This window comes from Diplotaxodon limnothrissa, linkage group LG15 (genome assembly GCF_057381915.1).
Source record: "Diplotaxodon limnothrissa isolate DT_005_m linkage group LG15, D_limnothrissa_male_GT1.1, whole genome shotgun sequence".
Classification (NCBI taxonomy): domain Eukaryota; kingdom Metazoa; phylum Chordata; class Actinopteri; order Cichliformes; family Cichlidae; genus Diplotaxodon; species Diplotaxodon limnothrissa.
Genome location: NC_140610.1, coordinates 17202199 through 17216052, shown reverse-complemented (window position 1 = coordinate 17216052; position 13854 = coordinate 17202199). Strand labels below are relative to the sequence as shown.

The 13854-nt window shown below is 42.3% G+C and overlaps 1 protein-coding gene across 1 annotated transcript in view; it reads left to right on the top strand.

The window, feature by feature from the left end:
- sipa1l1 (signal-induced proliferation-associated 1 like 1) overlaps positions 1-13854 on the top strand; it is a 96599-nt gene that overhangs the window by 79388 nt on the left and 3357 nt on the right. The window contains exons 12-23 of the mRNA XM_085372087.1: positions 1646-1744; positions 2644-2819; positions 3100-3387; positions 3814-3963; positions 4597-4730; positions 6739-6836; positions 6958-7445; positions 10707-10898; positions 11680-11848; positions 12291-12525; positions 13233-13403; positions 13482-13593. Of these exons, the coding sequence (XP_085228213.1) occupies positions 1646-1744; positions 2644-2819; positions 3100-3387; positions 3814-3963; positions 4597-4730; positions 6739-6836; positions 6958-7445; positions 10707-10898; positions 11680-11848; positions 12291-12525; positions 13233-13403; positions 13482-13593 (2312 nt within the window). The remainder of the gene's footprint in view (positions 1-1645; positions 1745-2643; positions 2820-3099; positions 3388-3813; positions 3964-4596; positions 4731-6738; positions 6837-6957; positions 7446-10706; positions 10899-11679; positions 11849-12290; positions 12526-13232; positions 13404-13481; positions 13594-13854) is intronic.

Here is a 13854-nt window from a genome sequence, read left to right as displayed (position 1 = left end):
TGCCCTCTGCTCTCATGCCCAAGAGCTACGTATTCTAAATTAAATTAGGTTAATTGGTTTATGCGCCAAGATAAACTGCGATTTGTTTTTCGAACGTCAAGACAAATATTGTTGTGTCCCTTTTGGACACCGCTCATGCTTGCAATGTTAACCACGCTCTTTGTGTTTGTTGGAAGTCCTGAAGATGGCAGAATTATTTATTCATATTAATAGTAGAACTGTACTGAGAAACCCAACCAATGGAAAAAACGCCGCTGGCTGCCATTGATCAGTTACCTGGCCCACTCACAGTCTCGCTTACTATTCAGTGTCGGCTGTCAGTCTGCCAGAATGACAACATTTCTGCATCCACATGCTGCTGTCTCATTACTGGTCTCTGCTTATTGAGGGAGTTTCAGAAACACCACTGGACAAATACTCCTTAATGGCTCATACACCTACACATACAGTGAAGTGATGCTAGTTCGTCCTTAGCTGTTTCCATGGAAACTGGTCGGAGGAAAAAAAGGTGTTTTCTTATGTAATCATCAATGCTTTAGAATACATTCATTTCCTCAGCCTCTATCTGCCTTAAAACTGTGTGTGTGTGTGTGTTTGCATGCGAACATATGTGATGTGTTTCTGTAGCCTGGGTTGAATTTGACATCTTTCATTTGCACACATGCATACAAACATATTTGAACACTTGCACTTCGTTACTTGGCTCGGGACTCAGAAGCTGATCACATGTTGCATTTTATGCATCTGTCTTTAATCTTCAATCGCTTGGACTACCTCAGTGCCAGACCGTGGAAGGGAAGTGGCCTCGGGCCAGCTGCTTTTTGGAGCCAATCTCTTCTACTCTCCCTCTCTTTGTCTCCCTCTCTCTTTCTCCTATCCCCCTATTTTTTCTTCTTCTTGTTTTCTATTTTTCCTTCTCCCCCCCCCTTTTTTTTTTCTTGTGCTCGCTTCCTCTCCCACACACACGTTCAGAAACATCAGAGGGCAAAATAACAATTCCTGTCAGGTGCCAGTCTGCATCATGATTTATTCACACTTTCTTGGGAAGTTTGACTTCTGCAGAGATTTTTGCTAATACGCTGTTCAGATAGAGAACTGAGCGGCACCCTGAAGCCACCAGGCACATCAACAGAAGGGCTGTGACTGACCACAACAGGATAAGTTTGTTGGGAATAAGGATTAGTATTACCACATATTTTATCAACTTATTAGTTGACCTTTAGAGTATTATGGGATCCAAACTCTTGTATTTTCACTTTTCCGTAACTGATTTTAGTTCTTCACCGCCAAATGAAAACAGTGACCCAGAAGTTTACCCAGTTGTTCTCATACAGCAGGAGACAAACCTGCTTTTATTCTTGTTGTTTAACAAGTTTGTATATATGAATGCTTGTTTTTATTCATGCAAATAAACATCCTAAGGATCACGCAGGTTGTTTAAAACTGCTTCTTAAGTGGAAGTCCATTATTCGAGTATTTCAAATATCCTGCAAAGCTTTTTCCAAATAATGACTTATTTATGTTGAACCAAAATACACCCCGGGGGATGTTTGGTTCTTTGCTTTAGCTTCTGTCCTCCAGTCGTCCCTGTCCTTTAATGGCTCACATCCACTTTGTGCACCTCTCTGCCCTTCTCTATATCCAGTTCCTGACTAAAGGCTGTGAGACATCAGAGATGACGCTTCGTCGAAATGGCCTGGGACAGCTCGGCTTCCACGTGAACTACGAAGGCATCGTAGCTGAGGTACTTGTCCATTCACAATGAAAATGTGTGTCTGAGAACTGTGAAGCGCATTCGGGGAGAACACTTGCTTATGCGCGGTTTGAGAAGCTCCTAATTTGTAGGCGTAAAATGTTTGCTGGTGATGAAGCAGCCCCAGGGAGATGATTTGCATCCCAACATAGCAACTTGTTGTTGTCATGCAACAGATGTTTGCACACATTTCCTTTCTCAGACAACTTGAGATTCAAATACACCTTTATTTTTAGTGACAATGAGTATTTTACCAAAGCGATGTTGTATAATTTAATAGTTTAATGCACACAGATGTGCTTGTCCAGCAGTATGAAACACCAAGTTGTTCAGTTTTTATGCTTTATTTAAAAAATAAATTCTTTAGCGTGATATATACGCTGTAATATACTGTGTAACCCGACGTGCACCTCCCCAAAAATCTAACTACACATGGAATTGATACAGCCCACAACTACTGTGACTGGCCTGTTCAGCATCATCGATTCCTCTTGTGCATTTCTGCTTACTTCTCCGATGCAGTTTTTGTTTTATGAGTGAAATAATAGCAATCATCACCTCATAATCATAGCATCAATATAATGATTCAGAAATAACAGCAATTTCCTGGAATGAGATTGCTGAAACTATTGGGATGGATATGAGGGAGTGTGCAAGAGAGAGAGAAAAAAAGTGGGTACCCACAAAAGGAAAAAAATCCCAGCATTCTATTTTTCTTTTCTGTCAGCTAAGGCTGCATATAAAACACTGAGACATGAGCACACAGGCATAAATGCGGGCAACAATATCAAAGGATCTGCAAAGATTCCCCTGCAGGAGGTCAAAATCAGGGATTACTGAAGATGAAGAAAATATTCTGGCATTTTTACTTTTTGTAACTTTATTTTTAGGTGGAGCCATACGGCTACGCTTGGCAGGCAGGACTGCGGCAGGGAAGTCGTTTGGTGGAAATCTGCAAGGTTGCTGTTGCAACTCTGACCCACGAGCAGATGATTGACCTCTTGCGGACTTCGGTGACAGTGCGCGTTGTTATCATCCCGCCACATGATGACGCCACTCCACGCAGGTAAGTGGAAAAGAAAGAAAATTATGTGTGTGTCATAGACTTTTCATAGAAGTTGCATGTAGCCACTTTGATGTCACATGTTGGTTTGTGTCCAAACTTGAAACCTTGAGTTTGGTGTTTTGGCCCTCAAATTTTGTGTCTTTGGAGCCAGAGGTGACCAATATTGTTGTCCTAAGTCCTGAATGTTATGCCAACCCTTTTCAATATGGGTTATGCAATATGCAAGCCCTTCTTCCACACAGACACATGTGAACTAAACTTCTTTTCTTTCCCTCCACAGGGGCTGTTCAGAGCTCTATCGGGTGCCTGTGTCAGAGTACAAGGGCAGCAGCAGCGACAGCGGTTCCTTTGAGTACAAATTCCCCTTCCGCAGCAACAATAACAAGTGGCAGAGGACATCAAGCAGCCCTCAGCAATCTCTGACTGCCTCGCCACAGCCCCACACACCCAACCGAGCCATCAGCCTCGGTAGCTCAGTGGGAAAGACACTGTCAGCCGAGAGGCTGGAGAGGGGTGGTGTCATCCCGCGGAGCGTTAGCAGCGATGGACGACCTCTAGACACCAAGAGGTTAGAGCTTGTTGGCTCTTTAAGTATGTATGATTGAAAAACCGTATTATGTTGAAGGAGACTGGGAAAGGTTTGCTAAAGAGAGAGCAAACTGGAAAATATGTGCTGCGAAAGCCAGAATCCTCCAGCTGTTTAACTGATCAGTTGTATTACAGTCCATATTTTCCTGGGTAATAGGTTTTATTTATTTATTTATTTTTTAACCTTTGCTGAAAATAAAACATTTTTACGTATAATGAGCGCTTCTGCGCTTCAGAAGTAGACTTTTTTCCCCCCCATATTGATTGTTTGGGACAAAATAAAAATCCATCGAAATTTTCCTGAACTTTGAAAATTGAACTTTTATAGTCTTTTGGCTTAAAAAAACAAAAACCTTCATGTTTTCATGAGCGGATAAATTCTTACTGTTTCTCTGTCCTACACCAGGATGTCTCCAGGCAGTGAGAGCTATAGCCTGGCCTCATCTTTGGCGCTAGGCCGTTCCCCTCATAACCGCAGCTCTCCCAGCAACCTGTCCTGTTCCAGCGACGCCTCTGGGAGCTCTGCTCACTGGAGACAGAAGTCCATGCCTGAGCAGTAAGGAAGAATATGTGGTTATGGATGCGATTTATGGATAGTGACTGCATATTTTATGTACAAAAACCCCCAGTTTCTTCTCACTACAAAGTTTTATGCTGCCTTTAGGGATTTGTGATTTCATTCATCAATGATAGAAAGTCCACTGCGCTCTGTGTACTCTGACATATGGTCAGGTATTTATCGCTTCTCTTCTGTAGATGTCATAAAATATGTCTTAAACCAACAAAAAGCAACAGGTTGATATACCGTTTTAAACAGACGTTTAAGACGCATTTACATTTAAGAAGCTGATTTATGTATTTATGCATCGTTGTGACATAAATTATTTAAATTTTTTATATATGTGTGTGTATATTTTTTGCTATATACAAAAAAGTTGGCTTGAAGTACAATCTTTTTACAACCGTAACAGCATATGGCATTACTGTAGGAGAGTGAGATGCTAGCATTTAGGTCTTTGTCTCTGTTAATGCTCTCGACAGCCCCCCCCCCCCAACCACTGCAGCCTGTAGGAAAATGTATTCTGTTTCAAACTCTGTTTTTCTATCATTCCTTTTTAATCAGTAAAAACACAGTTAAGTAACTTTAAAAAGGGGGGTTTAATTTGGTGCATGTGCACTCGTTTCCTAGATTTGCAAGCAATCGCCACTCTCCGATGTCTGGGGAGAGACGAGAGGTGGCTGGAGAGAGTGGGTCAGGTGGAAAGTCCTCTTCCAGTTGGTCCAGGATGGATGAAGGGGGAGGAGCCGAACGCGGGTCAACAGGTATGTTGGGATTAAGTGCGCTGTAAAGTCTTGGCAAATTGTGGCGTATTTTAATACTATCAGTAGTGTAAACATAAAACGCAGCATAAATGTGAGCCTGTGGACGTGTTTTTATAGACATCAGGGCAGTTGGCTTTTCAGTTTTGAGGGCGGAGGAGGAGACAGCACTGGAAAGAAATCATCCATATTTATCTGTGGTGGTAAATTTCTTTGAAATGACAGGTATCTTGAAGAGTGTGTGAGTGGTGTTTGTGTGTGCGCGCCTCCTCATCTACCTCGTCTGCCGGTGACATTTTTTCTTCTTCTTTGCAGCAGCAGCTTTTTCATAGAGATAAAAACTCTGACAGCAGCCACAGCGCTTCCCTTCCACTCCCCCCACACTCCACTCCTCTTCCACCTCCTTCGCCTCTGCAAGCTGTGAATTATATTGCCTTCACTGAGAAGGTCTTAATGTCTCTGCAAACAAAATGGTGGAAACGTAATGAGACAAATGGCGAAGGAAGGGGAGAATTATTGAATAGGGATCAGAAAGGTGTTCAAACGGTGACATTGGGTGCAATAAGTGGCTTTTTGTTTGTCATTTTCCTTTCTGTTCTATACGACTTAATAAGAAGAGAAAAGGGAGAAATTCCTTTCTTTCCTGTCAACACAGTTGGCCACCCTAGTCACTGTGCGCCTTTCCTTCCCTCCCTCCCTTCAGTCTGTTCCTCATTCTCCACTGCTGCTTGTTTTTGCCTCTCATTCAAACTTCTTTTTATTATGTTGTACATTCCCTCTCATTTAATTGAAAGTATTCTCCCATGCACTGTTTTTGGGACCTTTCTTTTACTAAAGCTCCGAATCCCACAAAGGCTTCCAACTCCCCCCCCCCGCTGCTCCTTTGATTCCCAGCAGGATGTTGCTTTCGTTGATTGTTGACCAGCCTAGTTTCAGTCATGTTCTCAACCTGTTCCTGACCGCCACAATCACAGTTAAAGGCTTTAGTCTTTCATTTTGTGGTTGTTCATAGCACTTATGTCGTTACTGGTCAGGGTGGAACAATGTAAACTGGTCCAGTGCAGCCAGAGTCAGCCAAGTGTCTGGCCCTGCACTGTACAGTCTGCTCTCTCTGTGGTTTAGAGATCTGTCCTTTTCCTCTTCCTTCCATTTTCACCCTTTGACCTGCCAGTCTTCAGCAACGATTATGTGGTCATGTTATGTCCAGAAATAACACGAGTCACGCAGCGGGCAGAATACATACTTTTTTTTGTTATGCACACACACAAACAGGACATATGCTTACCCTTTGGTGGAAAGCCCTTTTGAAGCTAGAGTAATTACATGGTTAATTCATGGAGAAATTGCCATTTGTCATGACTTTTCATTTAGCTTAAAAGGGTAACTCTTCAGAAAGTAAACAATACACAAATACCCACATATGCTTGTATATAAACACGTGCACTCCTGAAAAGCAGGCATGCACACGTGCTTACATCCTTTATTAGTGGAGAGCCCCGTGGGCTGTGGTGCAACTTTGCAGATTTTTGTGCGACTGAATCTACATTTCTAGATTCATTCCAGCAGATGTTATGATATCTCTCTTTACTCCCTCTGTCATGATGCTGTGGTCATTAGCAGCCTTCTCTGTAGGTCTTGTTGCATAACATCCACAGGATTATACAATAGTCCCAATTATACCCCAAGTTTTGCTACGGGACACATACACACGTTTTCTCACGCGGCACAGCTTGCCCAGAACAAACAAAGCCAGCAGGGACCATCTGGGGACAAATTTGTGTTTGATGTGCTTGGCTTTTGCTGACAAGTGATGTGGGTTTTTGTTCATGGACATGGCAAAAGCAAAATAAAATCCGTGTGAACCTCTCGGAAGCGCAACTGCTGTAGTAGTAAAATATATGCAAATGAACATAACTTCTGTGTGTATTCATCAACGATGTTTGTGCCACAGGGTGTGCTCTCATGTGTTTGTCACCAACCCCAGCTGTGTGTAATGGTCTATTTATTGCAGAGGCGCCAGTCTCGAAGTCTGGTCAAGGATACTCGGGAGCTCCTCGTATCCAGAGGCAAGAGCAAGTCATCCACCTGTCCCCGAAGAAGGGCAGCCAGGTCAGGCTTTACATGGTTTTTGACATGATGGTGATGTAACATGAACATTTAGGCTTTTTTGTATAACCAGAATATTTTATCGTTTTCCCTGTACTCATCCCTATTATCTGTCGTTATGCAGTCAGATGGCCCTTACTCTGGTCACTCCAGTAGTAACACACTCTCCAGCACTACTTCCAGTGGGGGCCACAGCGACAGCGACAAATGGTATGATATGGGGACTGGTGGGGGCTCCAGTGGTGACCAGGGTGACCCAGAACCCAATGGCCTGGGAGGAGGTGGTTACCTCCAGGGCGCCTCGGCCGACAGCGGCATCGACAGCGGCTCTTTTGGAGCCTCTCACCACGCCCACCCCCACTCTCACCATGGCAGCACCACCTCGCTGCTGGCTCCCAGTGGAGGCAGAGACAGCAGGGAGAGGTCAGCGTCCCCATGGCACAGTCCAACCGAGGGAGGCCGCAGGATGCTCGAGAGGTCGCCTGCTGCTGCCGAGTCCCCTGGCCCTCCAGGAGAGAGAAGCATGGATGGAACAGGTCGAAGTCCACCTACTCACCTCCTTGTTAGAGACAGCAGCACCTACAGCCTGAGTGACACTGGATCTCACTCCAGGTGGGTGTGGGTGTAAAACCTAAAGCTTCACTATTAAACTTGTCCTCTAAGGCAGGGAGTGCAGGCTTAAGGGTGGAAGTTTCCAGAAAAATGTTGTGATATGATTAAGACTCCTGACAGAAGAAAAATGTTTTAGCTTCTTCTTAGAAAACGCTGGATGGTTAAAGCTTTTGTAAAACACTGAAGAAAAACAGATTTGAGAAGAGATCCCACTTTTGATTCAATTGCATACAGCTAATGACCACAAACACTGTAATCCATTTGTTGTTTCTCACCTTGAAGCCTAAGAATTGCACCTAGAATGTAACGTGATGACATGATCATACCTGAGGTTGAGGTAAACTGCTTCTAGAAGCAGATGGCGAATGCATCATCATACTGTTTTCAAATAAACACATTTCACTAAGAAGCAATTGTTTGAAAGACCTGAATTAAATCTATTAAAGTAGAGAGTTTGACAGCAAAGTCCAACAATGGTAGGAAGTAGACCCAAACCCTCCCCTGGAGTCAGATGCTGGTGGTGGTGGTGATGAAGCATTTGGAGATTTAGGTGATGATCTCTGATCTGAAATGTTTAGGAGGTGGGTTTGATGAATGAGAGCGTGAAATGATAATTCAGAAGAAAATGATTGGGTCAGAGTGACAACGACACAATTGAGTTTGACAGCCTGGGAAAGCAGAAGTGATGTAATGAATAGACTGAGTAAATATAAATCTACCTGATTAAACCTGCATTAACTGTATTTGTGCAGCTCACTCAGCTTTACCACTTTTGTCCTGTCACTCTTACCTTGATAGGATAAGCAACTGATCCCTTAGCCACAATACGCTAAAAAAAACTCAAGTGGTTTAACATTGATTGACAATGAATAACATAAATTGGTTAATTCAAAATATGTTTCATCTCACAGCTATAACTAATCGAGCTTCAGTTATGCATTGAGATCTGGCCTCATCCATTTCATAATTTATTATCTCAGTATTTGCCTGATTGCTGCAGTCATTGTAGTGCATGAGATAACAGAAATAATATTTTAAATGTGATACAAGCACTGAAGTTTGTGTGTTAGTCCCTCTGTTTGCCAATTTCCATCTTAGAAATCAGCTGATTAACTACAGAATTTCAACCACCGGATCGTTTTTGGTGGTTTACCAGTTAACCTGATAAGCAACTTTAGACTGGTTCAAACCTAGAACCTTTTTTACCCTCAACTAACACTCTCAAGTAGAGCAGGGCGATATGGCCAAAAATATTTATCACGATATATATTTGAAAATTTGCGATAACGATATAACCGACGATATAATTGATGCGAGACAAAATACAACTCCACAACATTACTAGCGCAAAAAGACAACCTTCCATTTATTTTCACTTAAACAAGAAGCTGGTTTTTATGTACATTAAAGCTTTATAAAAATGTAACAGTGCAAATGCAAATTCCTTGCTGAAAGTTTAACCAAAAGGCATTTCCAGTAGAAATGGGCTGACATATCCTGAGCACAACCATGTATAATATCCACTGAAGTTAAAAAGAGGTGCTTTGCAACATTAAACTGCAGTGTGCAGTACGCATTTTTCGGACCGTAAGGTGCACGGGATTATAAGGCACATTAAGCGAAACAAAGCAGTCAGATAAATCAAACTTTATTAAACTCATTCTTCTTGCTTCCTCCACTTCTGTACCATTGATTCATTAATGTTGAATTCTCTGGCAGCTGCTCTATTCCCATGTTGTTGCAGTATATTAATGACTAACCTCGTATTGTGGATGGATTATCTCAGTTGTTCTCCTGACTGAAGTTTGGTCCGTTTACAGTATCCTGCCATGCGATTGCATTTGTCTCTAACCATGAAGAACCTTCACGTTAACTTTTATAAGTGGAAAAGTGTTAGTGTTCGTCCTCCAGCTTCACTGTTTATGTTATGCTAACATAGCTGTGTTGCTAGCGATCACGTAGCACATCATTATATACCAGCTAGCCCAACTTCAGTAACCCTACAAACGTCACTGCTGTTTAGTTTCCTGTCTTCATTTATGTTGGAAGTGATAGCAGAGCTGTACGTTTGATTTTTTTCAGAAATCTCTCCGTCAGAACATGCTATATCATGCTTGGGTAACTAGCGAGCTAACTTCCGCTAGCTTCCTGCTAACTTCTAACTCCGTTAAATGTAATAACTTTTGTTTTCATGGATGCCTGGAAGTTAAACTTTATAGTTACACCTGGTAAAGCAGCAATGCTGATCGTTTTATTAAAGATGAAAGAATTTAGACAGTTTTTAACTCTAAGTGATGCTGCAGTGTTGTTTGACCTGAAGCATACGGAGTTTAGGACCCAGATTACTCCCAGATTTAAGAGCGTCTTAGTCCGACAAATATGACAATAACAACGGCCGCTTGCATGTTCTGCAAAAAAATGTGCTTTGTTGTGTATCTGACGGACAAACACCAAACCAGTTCCACATCACTGAAGTTGCACCATTTTTACAAACCAATTCTGGTTCATCTGTTTCACTCAACAATCGGCCATGTGCGTATGAAAACAAAGGCACTGCGCATGCGCGTTTTACTCCCATTCTATCGCGATATTTCATTTTCCTACCGTTGCCTAACATTATACCGGTATTACCGTGAACGGTATAATATGGCCCAGCCCTACTCTCAAGTACTTTTATACTGCAAACTGCATCCACAGACACGTTTTTAAACGTGAAGCCAACCTTAAAGAGTAATTTTAACTCCCTCTACACATGCCAAAGATCTGAAGGAACTCCAGTGACCTGCTCTTCTCATTTGAAGAGTCTTAAATCACCAGTAATGATAGTTACACCTCATGACCTCGGTGTCATGTGTCCAGCATTAAAACTACATTTGTATTCTGTCACAGTGATGGAGGGCAAAAGAAAAGGGGTGGCAGAATGAGCTTGCCAAGATTGGCTTGACAGCAGGTGATACTTTCATATAGTTTTCCATTTATAACTGAATAATATATGCCCTACCTCAAAATTCCTTGATAAAAGATGTCTCACTGCTGAATTTTGTATTACTGCTTGACCTAAGACCAAGCTTGACTTCTTAAAACGTAAAAACATTAAGATTCTTGCCTAAATAATGCACAGATCTGGGTTTAAAAGAAAAAGCCTGTCTTTGCTTTAAGATGTATTTTTGTTGTTGTTTTTTTAGTGAGGATTATGATGCAACTTGTGTACATATGTTTCATTACTATTTCCACATCCTGTTTGTTTCCTCTGTCCATCAGTGCTCGCCACTCGGGCCACAGCTCTCCCAGAGAGGAGTCGTCCTCTTCGGCAACCTCCCCTTCATCTCAGTCCTCGGTGTCCCCTGGGCCCAAGAGCTTCTACCCGCGCCAAGGAGCTCAGTCCAAGTACCTGATTGGTTGGAGGAAGCCCGGCTCCACCATCAATTCTGTCGACTTTGGAGACACGCGCAAGTAAGGATGAAAGGACTATACAGAAAGTAGAAAACAAAAGTCTTGAATTGTTATTCAAACTGTGTATTTGAGGTGTGAAAAGTTACATAAATTATTAAAGTTATATGTTATCAATAATTCCTCTAGAGGTTTTTGAGCTTTAAATGCCTCTGTAAAAGAGAGTTGGATTTTTTTGTGCCAGCTCAGTGTTAACTTTCACAAGAAGTTATTGATCCTGGTGATTTTTTTTTTTTCAGGCTGTTGGTTAATAATGAAGAAACAGAACAAATTAACAGGTGAAAGATGTTCCGGTCAGATTTTTCTAAATTTGGCAAATCCTTCAGATGGTTCATTGGGCATAGTACAGTGCATTAAAACTCACTTTATTCCCAACCACATTAGTGTCTAAAGAATGATGCCTAACGTTGCCACTGTGGCTGTCTTTTTTCCCCCTGCATTACTGCATTTATACTCATCGTTTCAAATTGAACTTTCCTCTGATTTATAGCAGTGCTTTCATTTGGCAGACTGCTTTTAATCCTACTACAACTAGTACTACAATTTTTACATTAATGGGTTTCATGTAATATCATGTGTGCTACTTGATTACCCCCTTGTGGCTCAAGAGAGTATTGCATTAAATGCTATAATGCAGACCCTGAATGTGATTTTTTTTTTTTTCCCATTGAAAGGCTACATATCTTTATTTTCTGTGTCATTATATAAAACATTATCAGTGCAACATAATTTTCTCACAACCGCCTTTTTACTGACTGTGTGTGTGTGTGTGTTTGTGTCTTAGGAAATCTCCAGGAGAAAGTGGAGTAGACGTGGTTCCAACCCCGGCAGCCAGGCCATCTCTGAGAGACATGCACTTGCCGCAGACTCATGCAAAGTCTACAATGGAGGAAGATGTGAAGAGGCACAGTGCTCCAGACAGTCCCCCGCCACCACGAAAACATAAAGAAAAGGTACGTCTGCCATTAAGACCAAAAGCAGCTACTATAAAAGTTTGCACAGCTTTCAGAGAATTTGTCAGGTGAGTGGAGTGAATTCACTTGGAAAGCTCAATTTGCAGTCTTTGCTTGTTCCGTCCACCTTCGCAGCTACTTCAGCTTTTCGCAGGCAGTGGTACAATTGTAAAAGCAAAGGTCAAATATCAAACATAAAAATCGGGTGTTAATGCTCGTCTGCTTGTAGCTAGAATAGGTCATTCACCTGCACATCGTTGGGGGAAAAAAATGTATTTGATGTGTGGCGAATGTTTTTTGGCAGCAGATCAAACAGGAGAGAGGCTGTAGCTGATGTAGAGCAGCACTGCAGCCCCTGGTCTCACACAGGTGTCAGAGCAGACTCTGTGCAGTAGTAAATGTGATCATTAAAGTAACACCTGCTCACTTTCACCCTGCGCAGCATAGCCAGAAGTCGCCGCCAGAGCAGCCTCTCAGCCGCCGTCGCTCGCTCCATCGCACTCTATCAGATGAGAGCATTTATCGTGGCCAGCGCCTTCCCTCCCTGAGCGACACCATTCCTGAACCGGCTCTCGCCGCTGACGTTCTCTTCAGCTGCTCCACCCTTCCACGTTCGCCCACCACTCGTGGCGTGCCCCTTAGACGGCCTTCCTATAAGCTGGGAGTCAAACTGCATGGTAAGCTTGAGTAGAATCAGAATCAGAATACTTTATTGATCCCTGGGGGAAATTATTTTTTGTTACAGTGCTCCATTTTAAACCAACATTAAGACAAGACAGACAATACGCTAACTAAGAATAGTACAATATATACATATATATACATACATACATACATAAGTCACTTATAAATAAATATTTGGAAAAGAAACATGTGTAGCTGTAGCAGCAAACAGTGTGTTAAGTGGATGCGTTGTACAGGGAGATGGCCACAGGCAGGAATGATTTCCTGTGTCGTTCAGTGGTGCTTTTCGGTAATCTCAGTCTCTCACTGAACGAGCTCCTGTGACTGACCAACATGTCATGGAGTGGGTGGGAGGTGTTATCCAGAAGGCTGGCAGCTCGCTTTATATACTGAAGACATAATTTGTTGCTGATAGTTGTTACTGTTATTCAATGGGAAATAACCAAATGCATTAGAAAATAATTAGCAGGTAAATAAGGGTGCTTTGAATAAATGCAACGCAGCTCATTATGTTTTCTGCAGAACTAAGAGGTGCTTATATTTGCCAAGGACATATTTGGTTACCATATCTCTTAATATTATGTGAAAATGACAGCAAAGGCTAAACCTAAATTATTTTATTTTTTTCCTGCTGTCCCCTCTTTTCAATAAAAATGCTCAAAAGTGTGGAAAAATCACTTTTCAAAACTTAATTTAACAGGTGACCTTTCGGCATCTGACACATCATTGGTGGATTTGGTGGAGCGTCATCGTGGACCTCTCCCTCAGGAGCTCATGCCCCTCCCCTCTTCAGACAGAGACAGTCCCCTCGAATGGACACACCTGGTGGACGTGGCCAATACCTTTGAGAATGAGCGAAACACACATTATGGTATAGTTCTCCTGCTTTTACTAGTAGTTAAAGCAAACGCTTGGTATTCTTTGCCCTCACGTTTCTGTCTTCTTTTAGTCCAGAGAAGTTTTGTTTTTGGTGACTCAAACCACCGGAGCAGCGGCACCTCCAGTCCACAGCAGTCTCACATAGAGCTGAAGCCTGTTCCACTGTCACGGCCCTCGTCTAGGTACACACAACACACACGCTGTAGTCTGTGTTAAATGTTCACATGGAAGATATGTGCAGCGAACACACATCACCTCAGGACTGCAGACAAAAGATAAAATTACTGTCCTATTTTCCTTCATGAAAAACAAGTTCACAAAGCAAATGAGCTAAAGCCATCCAGCTGCACAGAATGAGAAATTACAAGATCCAGAGGTGCTGAGCAGGTTAACGGAGTACTGCCTACCTGTAATGTTGCATATACTATGTGACAAAGTTGGTT